Source organism: Ammospiza caudacuta, chromosome 3, assembly GCF_027887145.1.
Source record: "Ammospiza caudacuta isolate bAmmCau1 chromosome 3, bAmmCau1.pri, whole genome shotgun sequence".
NCBI classification, from domain to species: domain Eukaryota; kingdom Metazoa; phylum Chordata; class Aves; order Passeriformes; family Passerellidae; genus Ammospiza; species Ammospiza caudacuta.
In genome coordinates this window covers 72549998-72575401 of record NC_080595.1, presented here as the reverse complement: position 1 = coordinate 72575401, position 25404 = coordinate 72549998, and the positions used below count along the sequence as shown (strand labels likewise).

The following is a 25404-nucleotide window of genomic DNA, read 5'->3' as shown; positions in this document are numbered from 1 at the left end:
CCGGTGCCCCCGACAGCCGCCGCCGCCCTCCCGCGCCGGGGCTGCCGAGCGAGCGGCGCCGCTGCGGCTTCGCCTTTCCCGGCGGGGAGAGGGGCGGCCACCACCCCGCGGCGCCGGCGGCTCCTCCTCCCTGCCCCGGGCATGGAGGGAAGGGGCGGCCCCGGCCCTGCCTCTCCCGGGGCGGCCCCTCAGCCCTCCCCGCCGGGGCCGCCACCGACCCCCGGCAGTCCCCTCACGCGGGGTTGGGGGGAAATAGCCCCACCCATCACGGGGAGCCTGCGTGACAGACCGCCGCTCAGCCAATCGTCTTTCAGCGCTCCCACCCAGGGGGCCCAATCGCGACGGGGAGCGGCAGTTCCGGAAGGGGCTGCTGGGATATGTAGTCCGGCCAAAGGGCCGTCCTGCGGCCCTCGCGCGGGAGGACTACGTGTCCCGGCAGGCAGCGCGGCGCGCGGCCCGGGTCCTGCCGGGGAAGGGGGCGCGCCCGCAGGGATGCGCGCACGGTATTCCCGCACGGTATTCCCGCCGGTATTCCCGTCAGCCTCTTTCATAGGGGTCTGGGGGGATTTTCCCATCCGTCGCAGCGGGTTATGGAGCGCCCATGGCGGGCGGCACCCGGGGGTGAAGCAATCCTGGGATGTATCCTAAGTAAGCGCGTCAGCGGGAGCGGAAGATCTGTCGGTGCTAAGGAAACAGTCCCGTCATCACTTGGGATAAAGGAGGGATGGGGGGAGGGCAGGGAAATCCCCGGAATATTCACATTGAGCAACAGTTCCGCGGTGTTTTTATCCGAATTAATCCCGGGGGATTGTTTAAAATCCCAGTTGTGCAGGGGCTGATGAAGCCGGAGAAGAGAAGGCTCGGGGGGAATGTTACCCGCGTGTAAATCCGGACATTTAAATGTGCCCAGAGGGAAGGTGCGCTGAGGATGGAGCCAGGGTGGTCTCGGTGGTGCCCAGTGACGGTATCAGAGGCAAGGGACTCAAACTGAAACACAGGAGCTGCCCTCTGAACATCGGGAAGCGCATTTTTTACTGTGAGGTTGGCCAGGGAAGTCGTGGGCTTGCTGTCCTTGGGGACATTCAAAAGCCGCCTGGACCCGGGGCAGCCCGGGCAGCTGTCTCTAGGTGGCCCTGCTTGAGAGGGGGGGTTGGACCAGATGCTCTCCAGAGGTCCCTGCCAAACTCAGCCGTTCTGTGATTAAGTGCAATCTGCCACTGAAGAGGTTGGTATTGCTGTTTCCCTTGCTTTTCCTGCAGGGAAAAAAAAAAAAAAAAAAAGAAAAAGAAAAAAAGGGTGCTGTTTATGATAAATTTTAATTTTCAGCCAAGTCAGTTCCTTGATCCAGTTCACCTCTTGGCAGAGAAGAGGAGAAGAAAACAAGGGCAGAACTGTTTGCAGATGTCACACTGAAGCAATCATGAAACTAAAATTTTGAGTGCACAGAAAGGCAAAAGAATACTTGGGAGTAAATTAGAAACAGGACATTGAGCATACATAGGATCTTGCATAATTATTTTTTGCTTCTCACATACACATTTCCCACTCTAAAATTCAGATCGTTCTGCATTTACCTTTAGTCAAAACTGAAGGTAAATGCAAAATGAGCTACTCTTATGCCACAAAAAGACAGAGAAACCACTTCTGAGTCCAGGAACAGAGCCTGGGCTGGCTCACCAACACCATCCATCATCAGCACTCTTCTCTGTAAAGAATCTGATTTCTTCACCTGCCATCCCTTTGTTTTCTGGAACAGTTTCTTTAAAACTTGCATTTACCTGTGCCTTTTGAGGCAAGGCCAGTCTGTTTTTTCCCATAAAATCCCTTCTGCATGGAGGCTGCCTTGCCATTGTTCAGGAGGGTGGACAGGCCTGGGCTGCTTCACGCAGCTGCTTCCTCCAGGCCCTTGGCACCCTGGTGAACAATGTGTCTGCTGAAATCAGCACTACCTGTCATAAATGTGAGTCGTGACTTCTCTAAGCACTCCAGGCCTCTACCCACCATAAGTGATGGGTTCAAAGAAAATACTTCTCCCAGTGCTTTTTATGTTGTTGGAGGGCTTTTTTGTTTGTTTCTTCTGTTTTTTACATTAGCTACCACTTCATCTTCCAATCCCATTCTGTTGTCACTTGTTTTGGTGTCCCATTTTCCTGTGAATGGGCATGCCACATCTGTTTGCTTTATTTCTATCTAGATTTTGATCTCCAGAAGTTGGCTAGATCTTACTTTTCCCATCATGAGTTGTTGGGTGTCTCTGACAATGACAATATACATCCAAGATCAGAAGAGTGAACCAGAATCAGAGCTGGAGCTTTGGTGTTTTAGACTTTGGTACAGCTATATTCACACACTGAATGCCAAGATTGATTGAAAGTCACAGCACTGCCTTTTATCTTTTAGAAGCTGTTTTTTCCACTGGCTCCAAATGAACTCTGGCTACAGGAAACAGATTGTGAAACTGGCTCCAAGGCCTAAACTTCAGATTTCAGCCCTTTGTTTTATAGATTTTAATGTAGTACTTAGGGAATAGCCATGAGGATGGCTTTATTTTTTTTCCAAACCAAATCTCTGCAGTTTTCTGATACCAGGTCAGGCTTCTTTATGCACTGTAAGACATTGTGGAAATCAAGGTCAAAGGCTACCAGTGGAATTAATCAGAGCCCAAAGTTAGGGGAAAGTGTTTGTTTGATTTGCGTGTTCACGGACTGCAGTTATTATGCTTGTTTTTGATCCCTACAGAATGGATAAGAGAGAGGCGGAATTATGAAGGAAACAATCTGGCAACTCATCCAGAATTACAGCAGTTGAGTTTTCAAAATGATAAGCTGAAGAAAAACAAATTTGTGGCTGTTTTAAACCTCAGTATTTCCTTCCTTCATGATTTATCAACTTCCTTTTTTTTTTAACTAGATAAGGACTTCTATAGCCATATGCAGATGACATCCAACAGCAAAATTATTTTTGAAAATACAATATCTAGTAATTGTATTCATGTTCTTTCTAAGATATAAGATCTAAAATATATTATCTTTACTTTTAAAAGTTCATTCCAGTTTCTGTATGTCACAAAAGAACACTTTACTTGAGAATGCATTTAGTCAAAAACTGGAGAGCTAATAATAACACAGTAAAACTTGTGCAGTCTAGAAGGAACTGCTTTTTAAATTAAATTCCTTCAACTGTTTTCCTTTACACCTGGTTTTCTTAAGTCTTACTTCATTCCAATTGCTAAATACCTAGGATGGGATGACTCTTCAAAAAGTTCACCCTCCCTTTTTAGATCTATGGTTTGGCATGTTGCCACAATAAGTGGCACTCCAGATTAAAATGCATTTTTCTTCACATCTACCTTCTGAGAAAACAAAGTTCTGTGTCTCCTCTTTTGCAAAGAGATACCAAAAAGCCAGAGGCTACTACTCTACTGCCTTTGAACCCAGGCTCAAGTTTGGTGTCAAGTCCAAACCATTCTGTTTGGGAGGAGATCTGATCTTTTTTTGCTTCTGAGCATGTGTTTGTACATCTAATGTGTTCTGCCCTAGTATGTGTTGCAGGCTACATTTGCACCAAACCCTGCCATCCTGTCTCCTTAGAGGTCACAAATATAGCAGGGATGGGTAAATTAGACACCAGCTTCTTCCTAGGAGACCAAATCTTCCATGCAGAAAGTCTGTAGAATAGTTTATGGAGAGTGGGTTACTTTGGGAAGAGCTGGGCTATCAACTAGATCTGTGCCAGAACTATTTAAACTCTACAGCCACCTAAAGTCCTGCTGGATGTTGCCAAGTCTCTGACTATACTCTACTTAACTGTATAAATGTCACCTGAAACACTGAGGACCAGGAAAACAATATGGGTAAACTAAAAGTGCTGTTCTGAAAAACTCCTCTGAGCAGCCACCCGAACTCTTCTTAATCTGTTTCTGGACAGAAGTGTTTGGAATTGCCCCAAACTGGGCACTTTGAAAGCTGTCTCCTCTTTGTTCCTGTTTGTGGTCTGGGAAGTAGGTGGAGCAGCTCTAAGAGAGGTCCTGGTGAGTGGAACCTCTCCAAGCCCAACAAGTCAGGATCTTCTGTGGTAGGCACAGTTGGCTTCAGAGCCTGGCAGAATTTGGTAGAGTGCTCACCTCCAGTAGTGTAATCCAGGGATTGAAGAATTGCCTTTTAGCTCAAAGGCATTTCCATCAACACCTCCTAACTACCAGGAGAGAGTCCCAGCTACTCAGGAGGATTGCAAAATGGAAGGGAAGCATTCATCACCTCACTTGGTGAATTTGTGCCCTACTGGAAAGGATAGCAAATAAGTGGCACTGGTATGAAGTTGGAGGAAGGAGACACAGGGATCTGTATGCACTTATTCCTGGTTTCTGATAACTTTTCCCAGGCCAGCGCTGTTTTGTTATCCAGGAACTATTTACTGCAGAAATATATAAATTAACCCCAGGACCCTGTTTTGATGATTGAACTAGATGAGAGAGAGACCTCCAGGTTTTACTCTTTGGCCTCAGCTGCCTTGTCCTTGTTCAAGCCTCACATGCTTTTTGGAGCAGGGTCATAACTTCAAATGAAGAGGTGGTGACTCCCTGTTTCCTTCCTGCTCTTCCTCCTCCCAGTCTAGCATGGTGGTCAGGGATGAGGCATGAATGCTCCCCAGGAACTCCCACTTCCTGGCCAATGCTCTCACCCCTGGGCAGCAGCACAGAGAAGGTGGACACTGTTTCCTCCAGCTGCACTTTAAAAGAAAAGGAACATTGCTCATTGGGAATTTTATATCTGCTGACAGCCCAAAAGGCCCTTTAAGCATCTTTGGCAGGCTGTTAACACCGACCTTGGTGTTTTCCAGCAGTAACACAAAGAAAAATGCTGTGACCAGCAGCCACATGAACTCACAGTCACAGACCAGAAAAGCTACAGGGACTCTATTCATTGTTTTAAAGAACAGGTTTTGGCACTCACTGCCAGAAGAGGACTCCAAATTCTGAGTCCAAAGAAGATAAAGGTGCCAAGCACTAGGGTGGGACTTCACCCACGTCTGTGTTCATAGAGTTTCCTCACCCTGAAACAAAGCTCTTGTTAGCTCCTCACTGAGTGTGCTGCTTGTTTTGGATCTATACCTGCATTTCTTTCTCATGCAGGGAATGTAAGCCTGTCATTACCACACTCAGCCCCGCGGCTGAAAGGCTCATGTATCCTGAAACATCAGTCCCTTATTAGTCCCAACCCTCTGATTTATTAAGGTCACACAGGATGACAAGAATTGAAGTCAAGAACCTGGAGATCCACTAAATTTCCTTGCATTCAGAAACAGCATATAATTAATAGGGAAGAAATGCCTACTAAAAACTTTATAATCAGTTGAAGTTATTTTCTGCCTGAGACATTGCACAGGATTTGTAACATCTTACTCAGATTTGATTTATCTGTATCTCCAAAGCCATGCAAGTTTAAATATACAGGTTATATGAAACAAGTAATGCCTTTGACAGTTTTAAGTTTCCCCAGGCAACTCAGGGCAGTAGTGATAAAACCATTCCTACATTTTTGAATACTCATTATACCATATGATATGCAAACTATTTGGCATTATTACCTAGAATATTGTGCCTGTTCAGGATGTGCAATGTGAATGTTAGAATTGCTATGATTATTCTGGGTCATATAAACAGGTGATATTTTAAAAAACCATTCTTCAACAAAATAGGTCTCCAAAATAAGATTGAAGAGTTACTCAAGGAGTTGCTTTCATTTTTTCTGCATATTAAAAGGCAACTATTTCAGACAAAATATGTTTTTGGGAATAATTTCTTGCCTGGAGTGAAACTTATCTTTTCCTTTTCCTTGCTAACTTTTTTTTTCCTCATTCTGTTTCTCAGGCTGCCTGATGTACAAATGCAGAATGGAGTTTTTGTTCCTTGCCAGGTGCCTAGCTATTGGCAGCACAGGAATATATGAAAAAATGTAGGCAGGATAGTTGGTAAAAAGAGACAAATCCTACGAATAATTGCCTTCTTTGTGTTTCTCTGCTCATCCATGTCAAGCTTTTGTGGTTATGTCTAAAATCTACCTCCTACTCCATCTTCAGGCTAGGTTAGAGGATAGTGGATGAAGAGGCTGACACTTTCCCTGAGAAAGTATTGGTAAAAACAGAAGTTTACTTTAAAAATAAATTCCAAGGCAGCAGTGGGGACACAATCTGTGTTTTTCATCTGCCTAGAGGGCAAGTTGCAACGTTCAAAACCATCTTTCAATGGTACCATTAAATATTTGAGACATAAAAGGTGAAAATTATCCTGCAGTAAAAGTGTTTACTGTGAATGAGTCAACACCTGCAATAATCATCCCCTACCTTCTTACATTTCTTCACCATGATTGTCATTTCAACCCACCCTTATACTTGCCCTGCCCTACCCTAATGTGCCTTTTCCTTTTTGCGTTTGCCTTTCTAATATCTAATTATTCTGCCTGTGCACAGATACAGTCTTTTATACTGGAGTCAGTTACCCTTGAAAACCTTCCCTTTACATAGCAGCAAACCTTCCTTTTTTTTTCCCAAGGGTATATAGCCAAATCCAGTAATTTCTTCCGGCCTTCCAATCTATCAGGACACACCAAACTAAAGAAACTACACATGGAAGACTGTGATGGAATCAGCTGGAAATAACAGAGGACAGAAAAAGTAGCCTTTTGCATTCTTCATGTAGAGTATGAAGAGAACACCTTCAATTTCCACATCAGTTAGTATACTAAGGACAAGCAGCATCTCTGAATTTTAAGTATAAAGTGAATAAACTTGATTGTTAATTGTGATGGGGGGGGGGGAATGGGTATTTTTACTTTGAAAAAAATCCTAGCTTTTTGTGCTAGAAGAGGGAGTAAGATAAAAGGAATACCAAATGGCAAAGGGCAAGGAACAAAGCTATAGGATAATGTAAATACAATAAAGAGAGAGGAGATGAGGGACAAACCCAAATGTAACAGAAGGTAAATGAAAGAAGAGGAACAGAACTGTGGGTGAAGTGAGGAAGTGCATTAGTGATCATTTATGGTATTTGAGTTTTGTTTGATGCTTATTAAAAAAGGTTATGTTTAATTACTTTGGACTGATTAAAGATATAAATGTAATTATTTTGATAGCACTGTATTACAGGGTAAATGTTTTCATGCTAAGATAGCAATTATTTCTAGGTAGGAATTTACAGTCTTGCTCCCCTAAAGTTCAGTTATCATCTGCACATGAAGCAATTTACACCAACTGGATTTCCCCACCAAAGGTTGATTGTGAGTGTATCGTGTGCGTTTGGATGAAGGCCCAGTTGGATGTGGAACTTGGTCTGCTGTGCTCATTGAAGAAAACAGCAAAACTCTAATAATATTTTGACCCAAGTTTGCATGCTTGATACACTGCCAGGTTAGAATCTATTCCCAAAAAAATTGTTAAAAAATCACAGTTTTTTTCTCCACTAGGTTGTTTCTTTGCCTTGCTCACAAAGTACTCATGTAACGCTTAGAAGTGAAATGCTGACACAATGAAAGTCTTAGGAGTTTTGGACATTTGTTGAGTTGTTTGTGGTTTGGGTTTTTTTTTTTTAAATTAAAATACCAGGTTTTATCCTGCTTGACAGTACATATGGTATCATGAGAAAACAGAGAATGCCATTTCTTTTCCTTTTCTTCCAAGAATGAAAAACACTGATTGTATGAAAGTCCTGCATAACATTGGTATTCAGGAACGGATGGGCTTTGCTACAGTAATATCAAAGAAGAGACTGGAAATTTAACCTTTATGTATCCAATTCTGAGCCTGCCAGTGTGTATCCTGCAGTTTGTGCAACAAACTGCCTCCCATGGGTTTGGCTGTGTCAGTTTTTCAAAACATTCCCAGGTTCCTTTATTTCTCTAATAAATTTTTGCCATTTGCTCTGAACTTACTTAAAGTGGAACTTCACAAAAGTTTAAAAAAATGTTGAAATGCTTTATTGATTCTGTGAGGTTTCACTTCTTATTAGTTTTGCAGCTGCCACCATTTTGTGCCTAGTTCACTTTTATTATGAGAGGCATGGGAGTATCAGCTGCTTAGATATGTCCTGAGCATTGCCATGTGTTTCAGGCTGATTAAAGTGGTTGTGTCAGGATGCTAGAGACTGGGTGTTCCCAAAACAACAATGCAGTTTGCCCACAACATTATTTATTTCTTTTTTTCCCTCTGTGGAAGGGCTGTTCTTTGTCTGCTGGGAATAAGGCTGAGTGTTGCAGCATAGCTAGTACAGCTGACCAAGCTTTTCTCACAGTTCTCAAAGGAAAGTGAAAGGGGAAAAAATACACCAGTTTGGATTGTGTCACAAAAATGGCTTCTCACATAATCATTAGCCAGCAAGACTTGGCTCAAGTAGACAAGGCAGCAGCCAGAATTTTGGGAGCTTCTTGGTATTGCCTGTGTTGGTGCAGTTCTTTACAATTTCTCTTATGTCAGATAAACACTGGATCAGTCTTTGGTTCATCTAAGACTTTGTTTTCACTTATCAAAAAAACCACTATAAATTGTGCATGCCTGTTAGGTCAGGGCAGAAAATAGATTTGTATTTCTTTCTGAAAAATGCTTTGATCTGCTTTTTCTTTTTCCTATTTGAAGGTGTTCTGACAGCATTTCTTTCTTTGGTTCTAAAAGGTTGCCCTCACAGCAATTTGAATGAACCAGTGTCCCTGTGAGATGGCAAACATCAGAGAATTTAGTGGAAGTATCCCTTACATTATCACTTTATTCATTTAGTGTGTCTTTTTGGAGACTGTTAAGCCAGCTTTATTCCCTGAGTCTGTTTTTGTTTACATGTGGAAAAGGCTTTTCCATATGCTGCTTTACAACATGAGACATAGTTGTATGTGTGGCAAAATGTTTCTGGGCTTTTCACTTGAGGAGACATTTTTTTGAAACTTTGTAGTGCAGTGTGTTGCATTGGAAGGGAAACAAACAGAGGAGGGGAGGAGGATGATGAAGAAGTCATAAGTGGTCTTTCTGTAACACTTGGGATTTCAGTTGTGTTCAGTAATTCTTCACTGTCAGTATACTTGCTTGGGCCAGACAGCAGTAACTAAAATGTCAATTGATTTTTACAGCAACCCAGTCCAGTACTCTGGCATTTACTGCAGGCCATATTCAGCAAAAGTAAATAGAAATGGTATAAAGGTAAATGGTATTAGTACTTGGATTACTCTGATGAAATGGGAAGTTCTCTGTTTGTCTTAAGGTACCAAACTCCAGTTTGCTTGCTCTTTTCTGAGGCATGAATGTCACATGTACAGGGATGGACCTGCTGGTGGGATTGCTCCCCAGCGTACTTTGTGCAAGCTCACTCTCAGCCTGCATGTGGTGCTGAGCCAAGAGGCAGAAGTGGTCCCACTGGAGGAACCAGCCCTTCTCATGCTCACAAACCCAGGCCTGAGCACTCCAGCTGCAGCAAGGCAAGAGGTGGGCAGAGTATTTGCATTAATGCCATGCTGTCACAGAGCTAATGTGTTGTGCCTGGCATCATGCACCGTGCACAGGGTTGCAGCTGTGTGGCACAGAGCTCCGTGAGCCTCCTAGCTTGGACCTGGAGAAAAACATAGCTGGCTTGCCCAGACTGATATTTAATCACAAAATATTCCAAGTTGGAAGGCACCCATGGTAAGCTCATGGGGCAAAACAGCTACCCCATGCTTGATGCAGCCAGTGTTGGAACCAGTTACTTTGTATTTCTGGGTAAAGTAACACCGGGTGTCTGAGCATCCACAACACAGGCTGTGCCATTTCCTGTTAAAAAGCCCAAAGGGCCAGTGCTGACTCCAGATATGACCTGCACAACACAAGTGCTTTGCCCTGCTCACCGCAGCAGTGTAGGCTGCTGGGGTGGGAGTGAGGCATTTCTTCCTTCTTCCCCTCCCCTCTGCATGTAACTGGGGTATTTTGTCAGCCTCTGTTTAATATGCATACTTCTCTCTTGGCTCTTGCCCAAACTCAAAGGAGTGCACTGCTTTCCTCAACCAAGGGCTTGTCTAAACAACAATATTCTGGCTGCTTTAACGAGCGTTGTTCAAGTGCTAAATCCCCCTAAGCCTTGTGGAGTTACATTAGTACAAACATTGCTGTTTGGGAAGCAATATCTGCTTTAAAGCACCTCTCTAGGGCTGTGTACCAGGTGTCCATGGCAGCAGCACCATGGAATAAGAGAGTGGTTTAAGCTTGCTGCATAAGATTTTTTAAAAAGAAAACCTGGTTGTGATGTTTTTATAGAAGCTTAAATACTTGGGGGCAAAAAAGTTGTGGTAGGACAGTTGACATTCAAGCATACGTCAAACTACTTAATTATTTCCTGATATGTTTCTTGTTGCAGTGGGCTGGAAGTGGCTGGAAGGATGTTTAGTGATGCCTTGCTGGTGTAGAGTGACCTGGTCCTTTTCCTGGCATGCATCTCCTTGCCTGAGGTCTGCAGTGTTGTATACACATTCCTCCCGTGAGTTTGGTTGCTATAAACTCTATTTACCTGCTGAGATATTAGCACTTGCCCACACCAGAGCACCTCTACCACAGTAATTATGCTGACACAGCCTCAGAGCACTATAGCAACCATGCCCTCAGCTGCTGCACTCAGTGTCTGAGGAAGCTGTGGTAAAGCAAGGCGTCCCTAACTGTGTCTGCAGCAGAGTCTCTGCAAACACAGGTGTCTCAGTCCTGTGGTGTTTTCTTTCACACCCTTTGCTGAGCCTGTGCTCTTAGGAGCAGCCTGGGGAGCTCCCCCCTCCAGCTGGAGCGTGTTTATTTTCATATTAAACTTGTGGGGTTTTTGTGCTGAAGCCCACACCGGATTAGCTGAATCACCACCACCAGGCAGGTGAGCTGGCCTCTTCTCTTTCACTTCCCTTTGGTTTCACTTGCAGAACTAAAGGGGTTTTATTTCCCTTTCTGCTAAAAAGGTTTCCCCACGCCCCCTCACCTTTGTATTACTGAGCTTGTCCACAAACTCTCAAATATTCTGCTTCTTTATTCCCTCCTTTTTTCATTATTTGCTTCGGATGACTGCCCTCCTTACAAGTGTCCACAGACCCATCTCCTTGGAAACAACAGAAATTGTTTATGAGAAAGTATTAAGGAAAGTAATTGATGTGTAGCTGTGCAGGCATGCAGGGGAGCCATGTTCCACTGGAGGATGTTGGAAAAGTGAGTCTCCACTTATGCTGACTGCCACAAGGTTGGATGGTGGAAGCAAAAACCACCTTCTTCCTCTGCTGTTTCCAAAGTTGCCTTTTATTCACAGTGGTAGTAGGAAACTCCTTGCCTGTCCATATGCTTATTCTTCTGGACTTTTTTTTTTGCTGGTCTTTTTCATCACCAGTGTGAAGGGGTTGAATAGCAGCAGGAAAATTTTTAAGTCTTGCTGATCTCTTATTTTCTGGAACTCCATGCTGATGCACTGTGCCATGCCAGGGCCATCTCCTCTCTTGTCTTGGCCCTGACCACCTCTGTGGCCACAGGACTTTCTCATCCACGTTCTGAGGTTTCTGCTGCTCCCTGCTTTATGCCTTTTACTGCCATTGCCCCTTGTACTGTTGGACATGGTTGATAGAGCTGGCCAGATATCTCAGGATGGTCTTTCCCAGTCCTTCAGGACAGAGGTAGGGAGCCCTGTAAGCAGCTTTTGTGGCCATAAATGTGGTGGGGTCACCAGATGGGGCCTCTTCCAAGTAATGGTGGGATACGTAGCTGTCTGCTGCTGCCTACCCAGTGCCAAGAGCTTGTGGCCCGGCCTTGAGTAGGATGGCAGCAGGGCCCCATGGAGAAGTCTTTGGAAAAGACCTGTGGCACAAGGGTGGCCCAGATCAACTCCCTTTTTGGGAACAGAGGGGCCCCTCTGAATGGTGTGACCTCCGGGGTGTTAACACACAAAAGTGGTGATGGTCAGGTCAAGCAAGCCCTGGTGAAGAGGTGCTCATGTGAACGTCTCTGTAATGACAGTTTGGAGGAAGAAAGAAGGATTTCTGCTTGCCTTCAGTTTAGTGCATACCTTGAAGAGGCAGTGTGACTGGAAGATTATTTTTAATCTCAGCTGTAAGAGCTGTAAATGCTCCTAGAAACTTTTTTTGTAATTGAAAAATTTTCCCTTGTTTGCCACTCAGTATGAATGGCTTCTGGGGTGTGCTTCATCAGCAGGCCTTAGTCTTGGTCTCTTTTTTCCTCTTTCTACCTCCTTTGGGTGATTTTCTTGGTACTAACATCTGTAAATAGCCTTACCTGAGCAGGAAGACTGTTCCAGTTGCATGCCTTGTATTTTATACAGAAGTGATCCAACAATCATAATTGTTATATCACTGAACCTTGAAATAAGCTGTTTTTCTATTAGCTGAAGCTGTATAGACTCTTTGCTTCTTACACTGTGTCAAGTGAAATGCTTGGTACTACTTTGATAGGTCACTGTAGGATGGTTTCAAACTTGCTTTAACTTCCTAGAGGTTGTATTAGCCTAAGGCATTTTCTGCACATTTCACTGTCCCACATCTTGAGTATCAAGAAAAATTTCTGTTTGAGAGGGTGTGAACTGTCTCCAAATGTGCTTCTCATAAAACTAAGAATGTGAAAGGGTGTAACAGAAAGGGAGTGAAGAAACAGGACTTAATACATGTGCCTGATAATGGAGATAATACTGGAGATATTGTATATTAAATATCCTCCTGTTATCTCAACACTAAATGTGGAGAACTGTGTCTTTATTTTGGAATAAAGGTACATTATTTATCATATGTAATTTGGTTTTACATCCAAAAAGATGGGAAGAGGAGCATGAAGGAGGCTGCAAATGGAAATAGGCTGTAATACCAGAATGTTTGCTCTGCAGGGAGCACTTAGAGTCAAAACATTGAAGTCTATAAAACAGTTAGTAGAAAATGCTCTTGATACTTGGGTTTTTAAAGGACAAAAATCAGCATAAGTTATTAGAAAGCACCTAGAAAAATCTTGGAAAATTTTGGTTGGTCAAAGGAAGCTGTTTTTTAGTGTTATGAAAGACATTGTTTTGGAATTGCATTAAAAGACAGGATTCTTCTGGTGGGGTGTGGGTATAATTATTGTTGATGTTGTTGTTATTACAACTATTATTATTATTTTGGTGTACATGATCTGGTTTGATATAAACAGAGCCAGGAACAGCCCAGTGACATACTTCTGAAAAAGAGTGTCTTTTAAAGAAATAATGTCATTAAATGTCTCTCTTTCTACAGGCTATGGATTCTGAATCAAAGAACAGTTTCATAGGAAGCTTTCTTCAGCCACCAGACTGGAGGCTTCCTGCATCCTTTGTTTATATGGAATCAAAGAAGTTGGCAGCTGCTGCTGCTGACAGGCCTTCTCTCCCAAATAACCAAGGTATAGCCAAAATATGTCCTTAAAACAGTCTTTTTAATTGTTCCATGTGAAACCTCTTGAGCAAACTCCCCATCCTATTTGACTGAGTTCAATGACTTGCTGCAGTTATCAGTCTGACATTAAGACAGGATGTATATGTGTCCTGAGGGAGTAGTCTCCCTGAAGTCATATGTCTAGAATGGAAACCTCTGCAAATCTTCTAACATCCTTGTAAACTTTGGCTTTGAAATTTGTTTAACTTAAAATTGTCAGACTTCCTCTGAAAGCAAAGGAGCATGCTTCAAACTCAGTAGATGGAGTTCATGACTTCAAATACAGTAAAAAAAAAGATCATTAGTATGGTACAGTGACCTGAAACTGGCTTTGTGTGGTGCTATTTGACTCCTTACAGCTTAAAATCACTTCTAAGGGGGCTTTTTTGGTTGTTTTTTTTATTGTTTTGGTTTGGGTTTTTTTGGGTTTTGGGGGTTTTTTTGCATGGTATATTTCCTTGGGAGAACTTTTGAACAATTCAGACTCTCAGAAAAGTTAGCAGCATGAAAGTTAGTCCCTATGAAATATGGTTGTCATGTGCCTTAATGGGTGACTGCTCTCAGGAGCTCACAAGGGAAATGCTCAGTGGCTTAACATATCTGGAGAGCCTGGGGAATATTAAGGATACCCACACTTGGACTTACTATCATGGAGAACTTTGCTACCTTGCACAGACATAACCCATGAGTGTGCATGTGATCATTGTTCTTCACCTGAAAAATCTGTGATTCCTGTAGTAATCTTATTTCATACAGAGTTTGGGCCTTTTTGGATTACAGTGATCAGTTTAGTGCTGTGTAGCTAAGTGGTTAAGGAAATGTTTGGCATGACAATAGAAAGATGGAAAGGGTGGTCCCACTTCATCCTTCTGTTTTCTGTTTTTTTCTTTTTGGTTTGAGTTTTTGTTCGATGTTTGCTTGGTTTTTGCTGTTTTGTGGTTTGGTTTGGTGTTTGTTTTTAATAGATCAGTGATAATATGGTGAAGGTTGTTACGGAGGTAGCAATGTTTGATGGTATTCTTTTGATGAGAGAGTTTGGAATAGAGAAACTGTCAATTACAAAATGTCAGAAAATCAGCTTGACTTGTTGCAGGACATGTCTTAAACTTCCACAGGTGTGTTTGCTTTATGGAGAGCTAGCAGACTTTTTCTTGTAGCTGAAATTGCAGCTTTTATTTTTGGTATAATTTGACACATACGGATTTGAGGCTGAAAGCAAAAGCTTCCAGACTTGTTTCCATGGTTTGAAGAATCATCAAATACAAGATACTAGATGTTGAAACATTACCTTTCGAAACAATAAAGTATTTAACAATATATCCTTTGCTAAATTGTCCTTTGTATCTAATTTCTCCCCCTGTTCTGAGCATGTTTTCTCTTTTTAATCTGTCCATACCAGTTGCCTTACACCAAAACTTATGACCTCACTTGGATACCTGTGTTCTCTGCTTCTATTTAAAAAGAAGGCCCAGGGTTTATTATATTCTATTTGCCATTATTTCTTTGTGCTTGCTGCCATTTGGGGTGAAAATAGTTTTGCCTATTGGGCCAGAGCTTCATACCTCAGTTATGCAGGAAACACATCCATTTTCTCCCATATGTGTTCTGCATATGTTTGTGTACAGCAGGGGAATATTGTTAATTTTGGGAGTGATGCTAATAAGAAAATTTAGGTAGTATATTGTAATGTGAAGTGTTTTCTAATAATGATAATCTTCATCAAAATAGGAACTGTAACTTAGGGTAGCTGTTGTGTTGTTTACTAGCTGTAGTGGCAGCCCTGAGAGCTCTGCAAGAAAAGATCCACCGCCTAGAGCTGGAGAAGTCACAGGCTGAAGATAAACTGTGCAGCCTCTCCAGAGCAGCTGCTCAGTACAAGAAGGTCTTAGAGCACAAATCCTACCAGAAGGATGAAGCATATCAAGAGCTGATGCAACAGAGGAGAGGTATTTCTTTGGAGTGATAAGGTGTAGCCACAGCAACCCTAAAACTGTATAATCCAGGGAATGTTTTGTTTTGAAAAACTGCTTATTAGTGCAGCCCCCTTTCGTTTTTTGCTTCAAAACTGAGCAGGGACAGGAGCTTGATAATTGTGGATAAAGTTGAGATATTTTTGACATATATCAACCGAGTATTGCATAAGCCATGAAGCAATTTTAAATACTTAGCATGTTTCAGGTGGTATGTTTAACTCCTACAATAAGCAAGCAGCTGCTTACATAACACTGCTAACTTGAGAAAAGATAGGAGAAGAGAAGATTCTCCTCTCTCAGATTCTGGTTAGGTATCTGCTGATACAAATCAAAGTAACTACAGTGCTCATGCCTTTGGAATTCAAATTAGAGACTAGCTTTGAAAAAACATTTTGATTCTCATGTCTTATATATAAAATACATTTTAACCTCATTACTTGTTCAGACTAACAAAACTGTTCTTGCCTGATTTGAAGACAGAGAATTCCCCAATGATATGGCAGTCTGGCTAAATGTGTAGCTCCCTTTGCTCTACTGAATGTCTTGTTTCTCTCTGTAGATTCAAATGCAGTACAATCCCGCTGCTCCCTGCTGGAGAAACAGCTGGATTACATGAGAAAGATGGTTTCCAGTGCAGAACTGGAAAAGAAGATGATTTTAGAACAACAGGTGAAGCCCTTTATCATAGTAACAAAGTAGTGACATAGTTCAAAAGTATAGAAATGTGTAAGACATGAAGTTTTTTGTGGTCATTGTTTTTCCTCAGCTCTGCTCAGGCTGCTAGCAAACAGGAGCAATTTAGTGTATGGTTGATGACAACCATTCAATGGAGTGCATGAAAAGCTCCCTGGGTGGAACTCCTAATGAGCAAAGCCATGCTAATACTTGCACACTTGGTAGACAAAAAAGCTGCTGGAAGCTTAAGTCGTCTTTGTCTGCCTGGTATTTTTCATCACTTTGCAATTTAAAAAATACGGAATTTAAAGTAATTAAACACCTTTATTCTAGTGTGGGGTGGTTTGGTGGTTTTTTTTTGCTGTCTGAAACAATTTCAATCAGTTGCCAGCTCCATTCTTGCTTATTTTTTCCAGGCTCAGCTTCAGAAAGAGGAAGATCAGAACCAGTTGGAACTGCATGCAAAACTTGAAAAGCTTGAAATGCTAGAAAAAGAGTATCTTAAAATTACTGCTACTCAGAGAATTACTGAAGTAAGCATGCATGGAATGACAGTCTGAAAGTCATTTGGTATCATTTTATGGCATACTATTAACAGTACTAAGTTTTGCAAAAGTTGTCTCTGTTAAAGCATACCTGACTGGATGCCACCTCGGTTTTGTGTGCATGAGTCTTTTTTCAGTCTGGGCTTTAAAAATTCCTAAAGTCCAGTTTTATCCCCACATTACAGTTGTGAGCTCCTCCAGACTTCTGATTCAACATTCAAATTGAAGTGGGACTAATCATTCTTGCCTTCAAATTCAGGACAAGATCAAACACTTAGAAGAAAAGCTGTGTAAAGAAGAGCATCAGCATAAGCTAATACAAGATAAAACTGCTCAGGTAGACTGAAAAGATTTTATTTTATCTTCTTTTTTAGTACTGAAGAAAGCTATTCCCTCTGGTCAAAATGCCCTTCTCATTATATTACATTTTAACTCCTTGTATTTAGTACCCAGACAGAACTCCTGAAATACTACCTAGATCAGTTATAAGCTGTATATTAGAAAGTTTGCCAAGTGTGTGGTATATCTCAATGAAGAAAGATTCTACTTGGCTTTGCATTAGTGATACAGTTCATCAGCCTCAACACTGCCCTAAGTGATCCAGGTAGAAAATTAATTTCTAGAAAATCTGTAACTGAATCAGGTTAACTTAATTTTCAGTAACTTGAAAGTGATCATATATGAAACCATACATATCAAGTGAGGCTGGTTATTATGTTTGCTTTCCTCCCTTTCTTAAGATCTGTAGAAATCTAATACATAGAGCTCTACTTGGAAAAACCTTAATCAGTGATATGTTGTTCATCAAATGAGATCTTTTGTAATTCATTATTCTGTGAAGCCATAATCAGTTTGTTGGGTCAGCATCCATCTGAGAGAGGAGTATTTGCCAAAGAGAGCAAAATGATGAAACCTTTTGTTAAAGGAGCAAAGTGGTCATTTTCCAAACCTCACTTTGTGCATTAGTACCAGCCAGCTTGAAAAAGAGACCAGTTGTGGGGGAATTTCCTTAGGGTGAGGTGGGGGCTGCAGTGCTGAAGAGTAATATTGGAATAATGTAAGCAAGATGGATGCCTTAGTTTAATTCATCACTGCTGTCAGCTCTTATACCTCATCCAAGGATGATGGGCTTTCATCAACACAGGAAGCTTTAAATAACATGCAAATTTGTAGCCCAGATGTCTGACCACCTCCAGAATCCAACAGAATGACACAGTTGAAAACTTGTAGGTTTTTTGGTTTCTTGCTTAGACTGCATGCAGAGATTTTATTTTCTGAGAAACATGGTAAGGATGACTCTCCCAGAGCAAATAGTCTAAACATTTGGTCAAGAAACTACTTAGATGCCATAAACTGAGTCCTAAAGTCATGTTAGTACTATCTTAATACACTGCAGGATGGGTTGAGGTCTGTTGGATCTGGGCTGGGAAGCACAGGGTTCACTTCCTCACTTCCTCTTGATGACAGAAAAGCTAGAATATTCTCACTTTGGTGGTGGACCTCCAGCATTGTTTAGCTGCAGCTGTAACACATGCCAAAACAAAGTCCTTGTCCTGTGTTTAATTGGGGATGATTATCATCCTGTTTATCATGGGCCTTGGTAGCAACTTTGAACCACCAAGCAGTATGAGGATTGTCCAGCAGGTTTGACCTCAATGTAACACAGACAGGCTTAGTTCTCTCTGTCCCCAGATTGTAGGAGCCAAATGTTCATATAATTTGGATTTTATGATCACATCCTCAGCATGTGGCAGGATTGGCTTATCTCAGTTGCTGGTTGTCACAGTGGAAAAATACAGCTGCTGCTGCTGCAGCTGAATATGAAAATGAGGAATACTAAGATAGAGCTGCAAGATCTGCCTGATACCCTGCCTTCCTTGTAATCTGTTCAGCTTTAAGTGTAGCTTATGCCTTCCAAGCAGGACAATTAATAGTGCCCTTAATTGGTTCTTATCCATGCATGAACGAGAGAATTAATTAAACCTTGCTATTTCATACTTCTAATATTACATTAAATGGCTGCTTTTTTTTTTTTTTTTTTTTTTTTTGCTTATTTACACAGCTTCAAACAGGATTTGATATAAACAGAATTTTGATGTCTTCAGTAACATCTCAACATGAACCTGAAAAGGAAAATGGGAAGAACAAAAAACCTAGGAAGGTAATGTGGAAATTTTTATTAACATACTGTTGCTGATAGCATCTGACTTGTACAGAGACTGGAATTTGTGAAAAATGGTGATGTAAGAGGCACTTGATTCATCTGCTGCACTTTACTCCACTTCCAAAGTGACAAACAGTGCTAAATAACTCTTTTTTCCCTCTTTTTTTTTCTTTTCTTCATTAATTAAAATGGTACTGGGGTGATACGACATCACTTGAAAATCTTCCCTTGTCAGCTTGACAATTACCTCTGTTGAAGTCTTGCTGCCATCCGCCATGTCCTCTCTTAGCTTCCTTTCAGTTTATCTGGCAAAATTACTTTCCAAAGGAGTTTTAGCTCAGCATTTTAAAGTGGTGTGTTTTGGGGGGATTACAGAAATCAAGAGAATTTGTTTTGCAACACATTACAGATCAGTCAAAATTTTGCAACTGTGGTTTTAAAAACATAAGTCAATAAGGTTCAATTACTTTCATGTTAGCCTAATTGTTAAACAATCTCCTACATGCATATGGCATAAAATTTATTTGTGTCAGCTATTGGAAAGTCTTATTTGTTACACATACAGGAGGAAATTTTTTTTTATACCAGAAGAAAACTGAGGTGATGCATTTCACTGTGTATTTACTTGAATTTTGCTTCCTAAAAAAAAGTTTAAGATTGTACTCTTGAGACAGCAGATTGGAATTTTTTGGCTTATATTTTCTTATGGCAGAGAAATCCTACAATGAAGAAAATGCAGCTTCCACCATTACACGTAAAGGCTGGCGAACTACCTTTTGTGGCTGGGAAGGTAGGTGAAAACCACGGCTGTCACTGAAGTGACATCTTTGGTTTGAGTAAGGCTGTGTGGTTGTTGATTACTTCTGTAAGCCACTGATCATTCTTCTTTAAGTCTGCCAGCTCCAGCCATTCTGTCAGCGCAAACGTACAAAGCGTGCTGCACATTATGAAGCATCGCAATCCGTGTATCTCATCACGAGGACAAGGAGGAGCCACAGCTGGGATTTCAGGGCACAGTGCACTTTCAAAATCTGTATCCTTTTGTTCCACATCACCCACTGCCACCAGGAGCTTTTCAGACCTTCTGTTGGCCTTTCAAGACGAGCTGGGCAAAATGAGCTCGTGAGTACCCATGGCTGGTGTTGTGAGTAAACGTGACTTCAGCAGCAGCCCTGAGAAGTGACAGGGTGCTGTAATTGAGCCTAGCCTGTTTTAGCTATAGGACTGCTTGTTGACAGAATGACCTGAGCAGGCTTGACTAGTAGGATTTTTCTCATTCAAAAAATTCTTTCTGTCCTGGTGTTTCACTGCTCTTGTTTTTCTGCTTCCACATTCTGTATTTAAAAAAGCAGCAAATAAAAAGCCTTTCAAACCTGTGCTTTTTAGACATTTTAAACATATTCTGAGATATACAGAGTAAACCAAAACTTTTCTTCTGGAGAAGGCTGAAAAGGTGCTGATAGTAGGCCTGCAGGATGCAGTCAGTCTGGGTGGTGCAATGGATTAGTAGAGCTCTGGCATGAACAGTCCTGTCACAACATCTCTCTTGTTCCTTTGTAATCACTGCGTGTTCTTTCTTTCCCCGTGTACCTCCCGGGTCCTTGTGCTGAGTCAGTCTGATGCTCGTACCCTTTGCTTGTTGATAGCAGGAGAACTTGCTGGTCCTGTAAGGGGGTTGTGAAAGAGGAATGGTCTCCTGCCAGAAATTGGGCAGGGTGTAGAAGAAGCTAACCCTTCAGATGGGAGTGTATGTATCTTTCTAGCCATGCAAGTAAATGTGGATTACAGCCTGTTGTGTTCTTAGGCATCTTCCCATTAATGCAGGCTTGTGGGACTGTGGGCCAAAGCTCTAGCTGGTCATAGCAGACATGTCATGATGAGCTGTGGTTTGAACAGGGGAGGAGCATGTGCTGATTAAACCAGTTAAGATGTTGACGCTGATTTGAAATCCTTGATGTGGTAAAATTTAAACTGGCAAGCAATCTAACGTTCAAAAAGCAATGTCTAGCTTACTCATGGCAGTTAAGGACAGGCTTTTTTTTTAATAGCAACAACCAGTTGTTTCAATTAAACTGTCAAGGACAAGCAGTTACTCAGAAGTCAGAATAGAAGCTCTGACCTTTGTAAAGGGATTATTTATCTAAGAGGGGTGTCTCTGGCTTCAACCTGTTCAGGTATCTGAATATTGAGATCTATACAATTTCTTTTACTTAATCTGGTTATTTTAATTAAGCAGCCCACTTTGCTGTAAATCTTTCTGAGTATAATATTTTAATTTGAATAATTTGTCAGGAAAATTGTAACTTGAGTGTACTAGTTTAAAAAATACTTTCATGTATTACACTAAGCCTTCAAAGTCTGCACTAAATTGGCAGGAAGTGAAAATGTTGTACTGCATAGCTGCTGTTCATTTTCAAAAATCTCATTTTGCACACTATTACATATGTAGTTGCTATGCCTGTGGGAAGAAGGAGAAGTAAGATGGACATCAGCTGAAAATTTGGAATGAGAAAATCAGACTCACAGGAAACCTTTTCCCTTTCTCATGTTAATATATTCCAGATTAATGTGTATTGTGTGAGAGTGGAAATAATGCTAAATTTCTGTACTCTGCACAAAATGGCTAGGAACTCCTGCAGGAAGAAATCCTAGAGACTGTATCATTAGATTGCCATTCTTGTCTTTAATAGTGAGCATCAGGAACTTCTGAAGCAGATACAGGAAACTCAAGACTCCCAAGCTCATGAAGACCTGGAACAGGAACTGGATTGCCTTGTAAAACAAATGGAGATGAAAGGAAAACAAATATCCAAGCTGAAAAAGCATCAGGCTACTGTAAGAATGAAATGTAAACTCTCTAGCTACTAACATTTTTGTTGAAAGGCTGCCACAACTCTGCCTCCTGTTGTCATCAGCTAGAATGTCACTGGAATGTTTCAAGCCAAGATGTTCCAGTATGGGTGATTATAATTAGACTGCTGGCTCATATTTTTGAACCTCCAGTTTCTTCATTGGATCAAGAAAAAGTGCTTACAACTGGCAGTTAGGAATGTATGCTGGTGGGAAAGCTTCCTGCCCTGTGGCAGTTCTGCAGTACAGAGCTGGGTTGCACTGTCTGTCACTTCTGCTCACTGTGTTAAGACAAACTGTTGAAATTTCATTTCTTTATATCCTGTCCCTCAGGGGAATGAGAAAATAGAAGCTGTAATTCCTGTACCGACTGGATTAAATGTCTTTTATATTACTGAAACATTGAAGCTTTTTTGTTAACTAGTCTGTTGACCAGAGGTTCTCTAAAATCATAGCTGGGCAAGTCTTTCAGTTTTGTTTAACCTTTAAACTGCCCTCATTCTGTCAGTTTTTAGTTTAGAGCCATAGATAGCAACTTTTGATACATGCCCATATAAAATCCCTCTTCTGTAGTTGAACAGCCTAACTCTTTTGTAGCAATTTGGTTTGGGCATATGATTAAACATTCAATCCATAGTTCTGTCTGATTGTTTGTGGTTTTTTCATCTTACGTTTCAAGATAAATACTTGCCTGAGAACTTTGCTTTTACAGGAAATAAAACAAAACTCAGCACGAGCCCTTATGAAAAGAGGAGAATATAGTTGATTTAAATCTGTCCAGTTTTATTTATATTCATTTTTGATTGATTTTACTCACTTAAACTTTTTATTGTCCATGTAATTGCAAGCATAGAGGTGCTTTATGTCATAGCAGATGTGTCACACTTGCATGTTAGCAGTATGGACAATGGGCATTGACTGCTGAGTCCTCACTGCCTCTCTTGGCAATGTCAGCTGGTTTTTTTGATAAAACTCTTATGTTCTTGAAGACCCAACAATTATGGTGTTACTCCTTGCCTCAAAATCTTGCTGTCTTCATCCTCAGGAACCTAAGACACTGGGTAACAACTGCACCTTAGTTTCTTTCTTTTGCATACCTTTATGGCCACAGTTAGCCTTTGTTTTGGGATGATGAAGAGTAGCACATACAATGTGGTGCAACCTTGTTGTCATCTTTGCCTCTTACCAATGTGCAGATCTTCTGGCAAGTCCTCTCTGCTCTGGTACAGCCTGGTCAGAGCACATTCCTTAGGGTCCTGCTGTAAATAGTAGTGTCTGTATGATTACTGTCCTGGTTATCAATACAGGCCATTCCTCTAATTCCTTGGGCCTATTTTTTTTCCTAGTGCTTTTGAACACAGACATTTCCATTTGTATTTTGTACAGATCAATCTTAATATTTCTAATGCATATTTCTTTTTCTAGAACCTGCCATACTAAAAGTGTCATGCTAATCTCTGTGTTTCACAGTTAATAATATGCTCTAGAATGCAATTAAAGTTAATTATTTTTAGAAATGGACTTAAAGCCTAAATTGGCATTTGGAATGCTTCCAGCCTAATTTTATCTTTGGGAAGTGACCTTTTCATGCCAAGTGCAAGTCAAGACTCATTATTCAACATTTTAAAAAACATTCTTTAGCAATTAACCCTATTTATTCTGTTTTCCATTTTTGTTAAGGAGGCTTCAAAAAGCTGCTTAGATCCAGTAACTGATAATTAACAGTATACATTTTAGAGGTTTATTGGTTGTTTGGTTTTTTTATTAGGGTAGTACTATCTGAAATGAAAATAAACTGTTGTAAATAGAGATTATTAAGAGAAGGTATTCCAGCTGTCTCAAGCAAGCATTTTTATGTTAGGGAGTGATGGGATTCAACAACCCATGGATGAGGTCAGTTTTCTGTGGTGGATTCTTTATGGGCAATGTCAGCTTTCTGTTACAGTGAGACAACTGTGCAGGGTTACTAAGTTTAAACTTTTCTCCTTTTTTTCTAATGTGTCTTAGTCATCTGTAGTTTGGAGATCAGTAGAAGTCCAGTCACCTCTACAGCTGTGGGTCTTTGGAGTATGCAACATGGTAATTAGTATTTTTTTTTCTCTAGGTGCAGAAATTAAAGAGAAAAACTCAGAACTTGAAGCAAGGGGCAACTCATGTCAAACTAAAGTGTGGTGAACAAAAGGAAGCAAAGGAGATTGCAGTCACTGTGAAGGAAAGTATGTCTAAACCTTTTCCTGGGCAGAAGAGCAGAAGTTCTCTTCAGCTGCTAAAAGCTGTGAGGAAACTTCAGCTATCTCTGAAAAAAGATGATGTCATCTGAGAAGAATAGTTCTGAAATTTGTTATGTTAGAAGTTTTTGAAGTTGTCTGACATCTAGTAAAATTTTAGTTGTACAAAATACCTCTTAAAAATAAACTGGATACAGTAGACTTGTACATGCTAAACTGCCTACTCTCTAGTAGGTCAGTTTGTCCACCTTAGCATTAACTTTCATGTAGTGTAGCTGTAACTCAACTACACTTTCTTGTGATAAAGTGTTTTAATGGGCTAATGAAATGTTATTGTTTGTTAATTTGTCAAATAAACTTTTATACTTTTTTTACACTTAAAATAGTTTGTGATCTTTGGTGTCCTATTTCCTCGCTGCCAAGGGGATATTTAGAGCTTGCTTTTCCAGAATGACTTGTGCTAGTCCTTCTGCATGCTTAAAGCTGCTTAGACCAAATTCAAAGCATGGTATTTTTTCATGGTGCAGATCGATTTTCTGAGATAGTTTTATGCATTTCTGGATACTGGAATTACTGATACTGGTAAGGATAGGGTATATAAATCTCTCTGTACCTTGACCTGGTATTTTTGTTGACTACAGAATCCTGGGCAGAGGGTATTATTTTGCAGCTGGAGAAGCAGGGCTCTAGTTCTCCTCTTGGGCAGAAGCTGTGGTGGAGGGCTGCAACTTTGGGTCTGTCAACCAAGTACGGGATGGGGCAGTCTTTAAACGATGGCAGCATTGAATAGTCAGTCTTCAAAATGTGTGTGCTAGCAGAGGCTGTCCAGTCCCAGAAAAAAAATTAGTGTTTGCCCTTCTGTGAGGTGAGTGGCTGGAGGGAAAGGGAAACAGTTGAACCTGGTCCTGCTGCTGACTGGGCATTTTTCATCTCTGCCTGCTTCAGAGAGGGACCAGGAGCCGAAAAAGCTGTCTTGCTCAGACCCAGGAGCTGGGATTTGAGAGGGGGAAAAAAAGAAATAGATAATACATGAGCTTACGTTGGCTGACTGATTACATCACTTGTATCTAAACTCAAAAGATTTAAATACATTTTAATAATTCTTTTCTGTTTTTTTCTTTCTGAAGCTTTTATTTCTGTAATGTGTGTGTTTTCACACATCAAAGCAAAGTAGATGCATTCCAGCATTGGCTGAGAGATCCAAACCAGGTACAAAGAAAGTGTATCCCAAACCAGTTTTCTTGCTTGAAGAAAGGCATAAAATTGGTTTTCAGATTGTATCTTGGGAGGGAGGGGTAGGGTAGGAGGTCAGGTTATATATTTATCTATTAGCATATTCACAGTTTGAGGCAGTCGTCAGTCATGTAAATAAGTCTTCAGAAGAAGAAAGAAATATCTGTCAGAGAATAATTGTCTAGAAGCTGCATTGGGAAGGTAAGCTTGTGCACAACTGTGGTGAAGTTCAGCTCCATGAGAATTAGGCAGATCACAGTGAATTTTGCTGGGATCGAATGCTTCATGTCTTTATGCTCCAAAAATGTTCTGGCCTAG

The 25404-nt window shown here is 41.1% G+C and overlaps 1 protein-coding gene across 3 annotated transcripts; it reads left to right on the top strand.

The window, feature by feature from the left end:
* The first annotated feature begins 535 nt into the window (after positions 1–535).
* On the top strand, positions 536–24167 carry CEP57L1 (centrosomal protein 57 like 1). Of its 3 annotated transcripts, none has more exons than XM_058802273.1 (11): positions 536–648; positions 13242–13386; positions 15185–15364; positions 15951–16060; positions 16483–16599; positions 16871–16948; positions 18674–18772; positions 19488–19565; positions 19668–19808; positions 21476–21610; positions 23730–24167. In XM_058802273.1, the coding sequence occupies exons 2-11, from the start codon at positions 13245–13247 to the stop codon at positions 23943–23945; spliced, it is 1296 nt and encodes a 431-aa protein (XP_058658256.1). In that variant the 5' UTR covers positions 536–648; positions 13242–13244; the 3' UTR covers positions 23946–24167. The 3 variants fall into 3 exon arrangements, with proteins under 3 accessions (XP_058658256.1, XP_058658254.1, XP_058658255.1); XM_058802271.1 differs by having other exon boundaries at positions 19668–19897; positions 21466–21610; XM_058802272.1 differs by lacking the exon at positions 16871–16948 and having other exon boundaries at positions 19668–19897; positions 21466–21610.
* The last annotated feature ends 1237 nt before the right edge of the window (positions 24168–25404 follow it).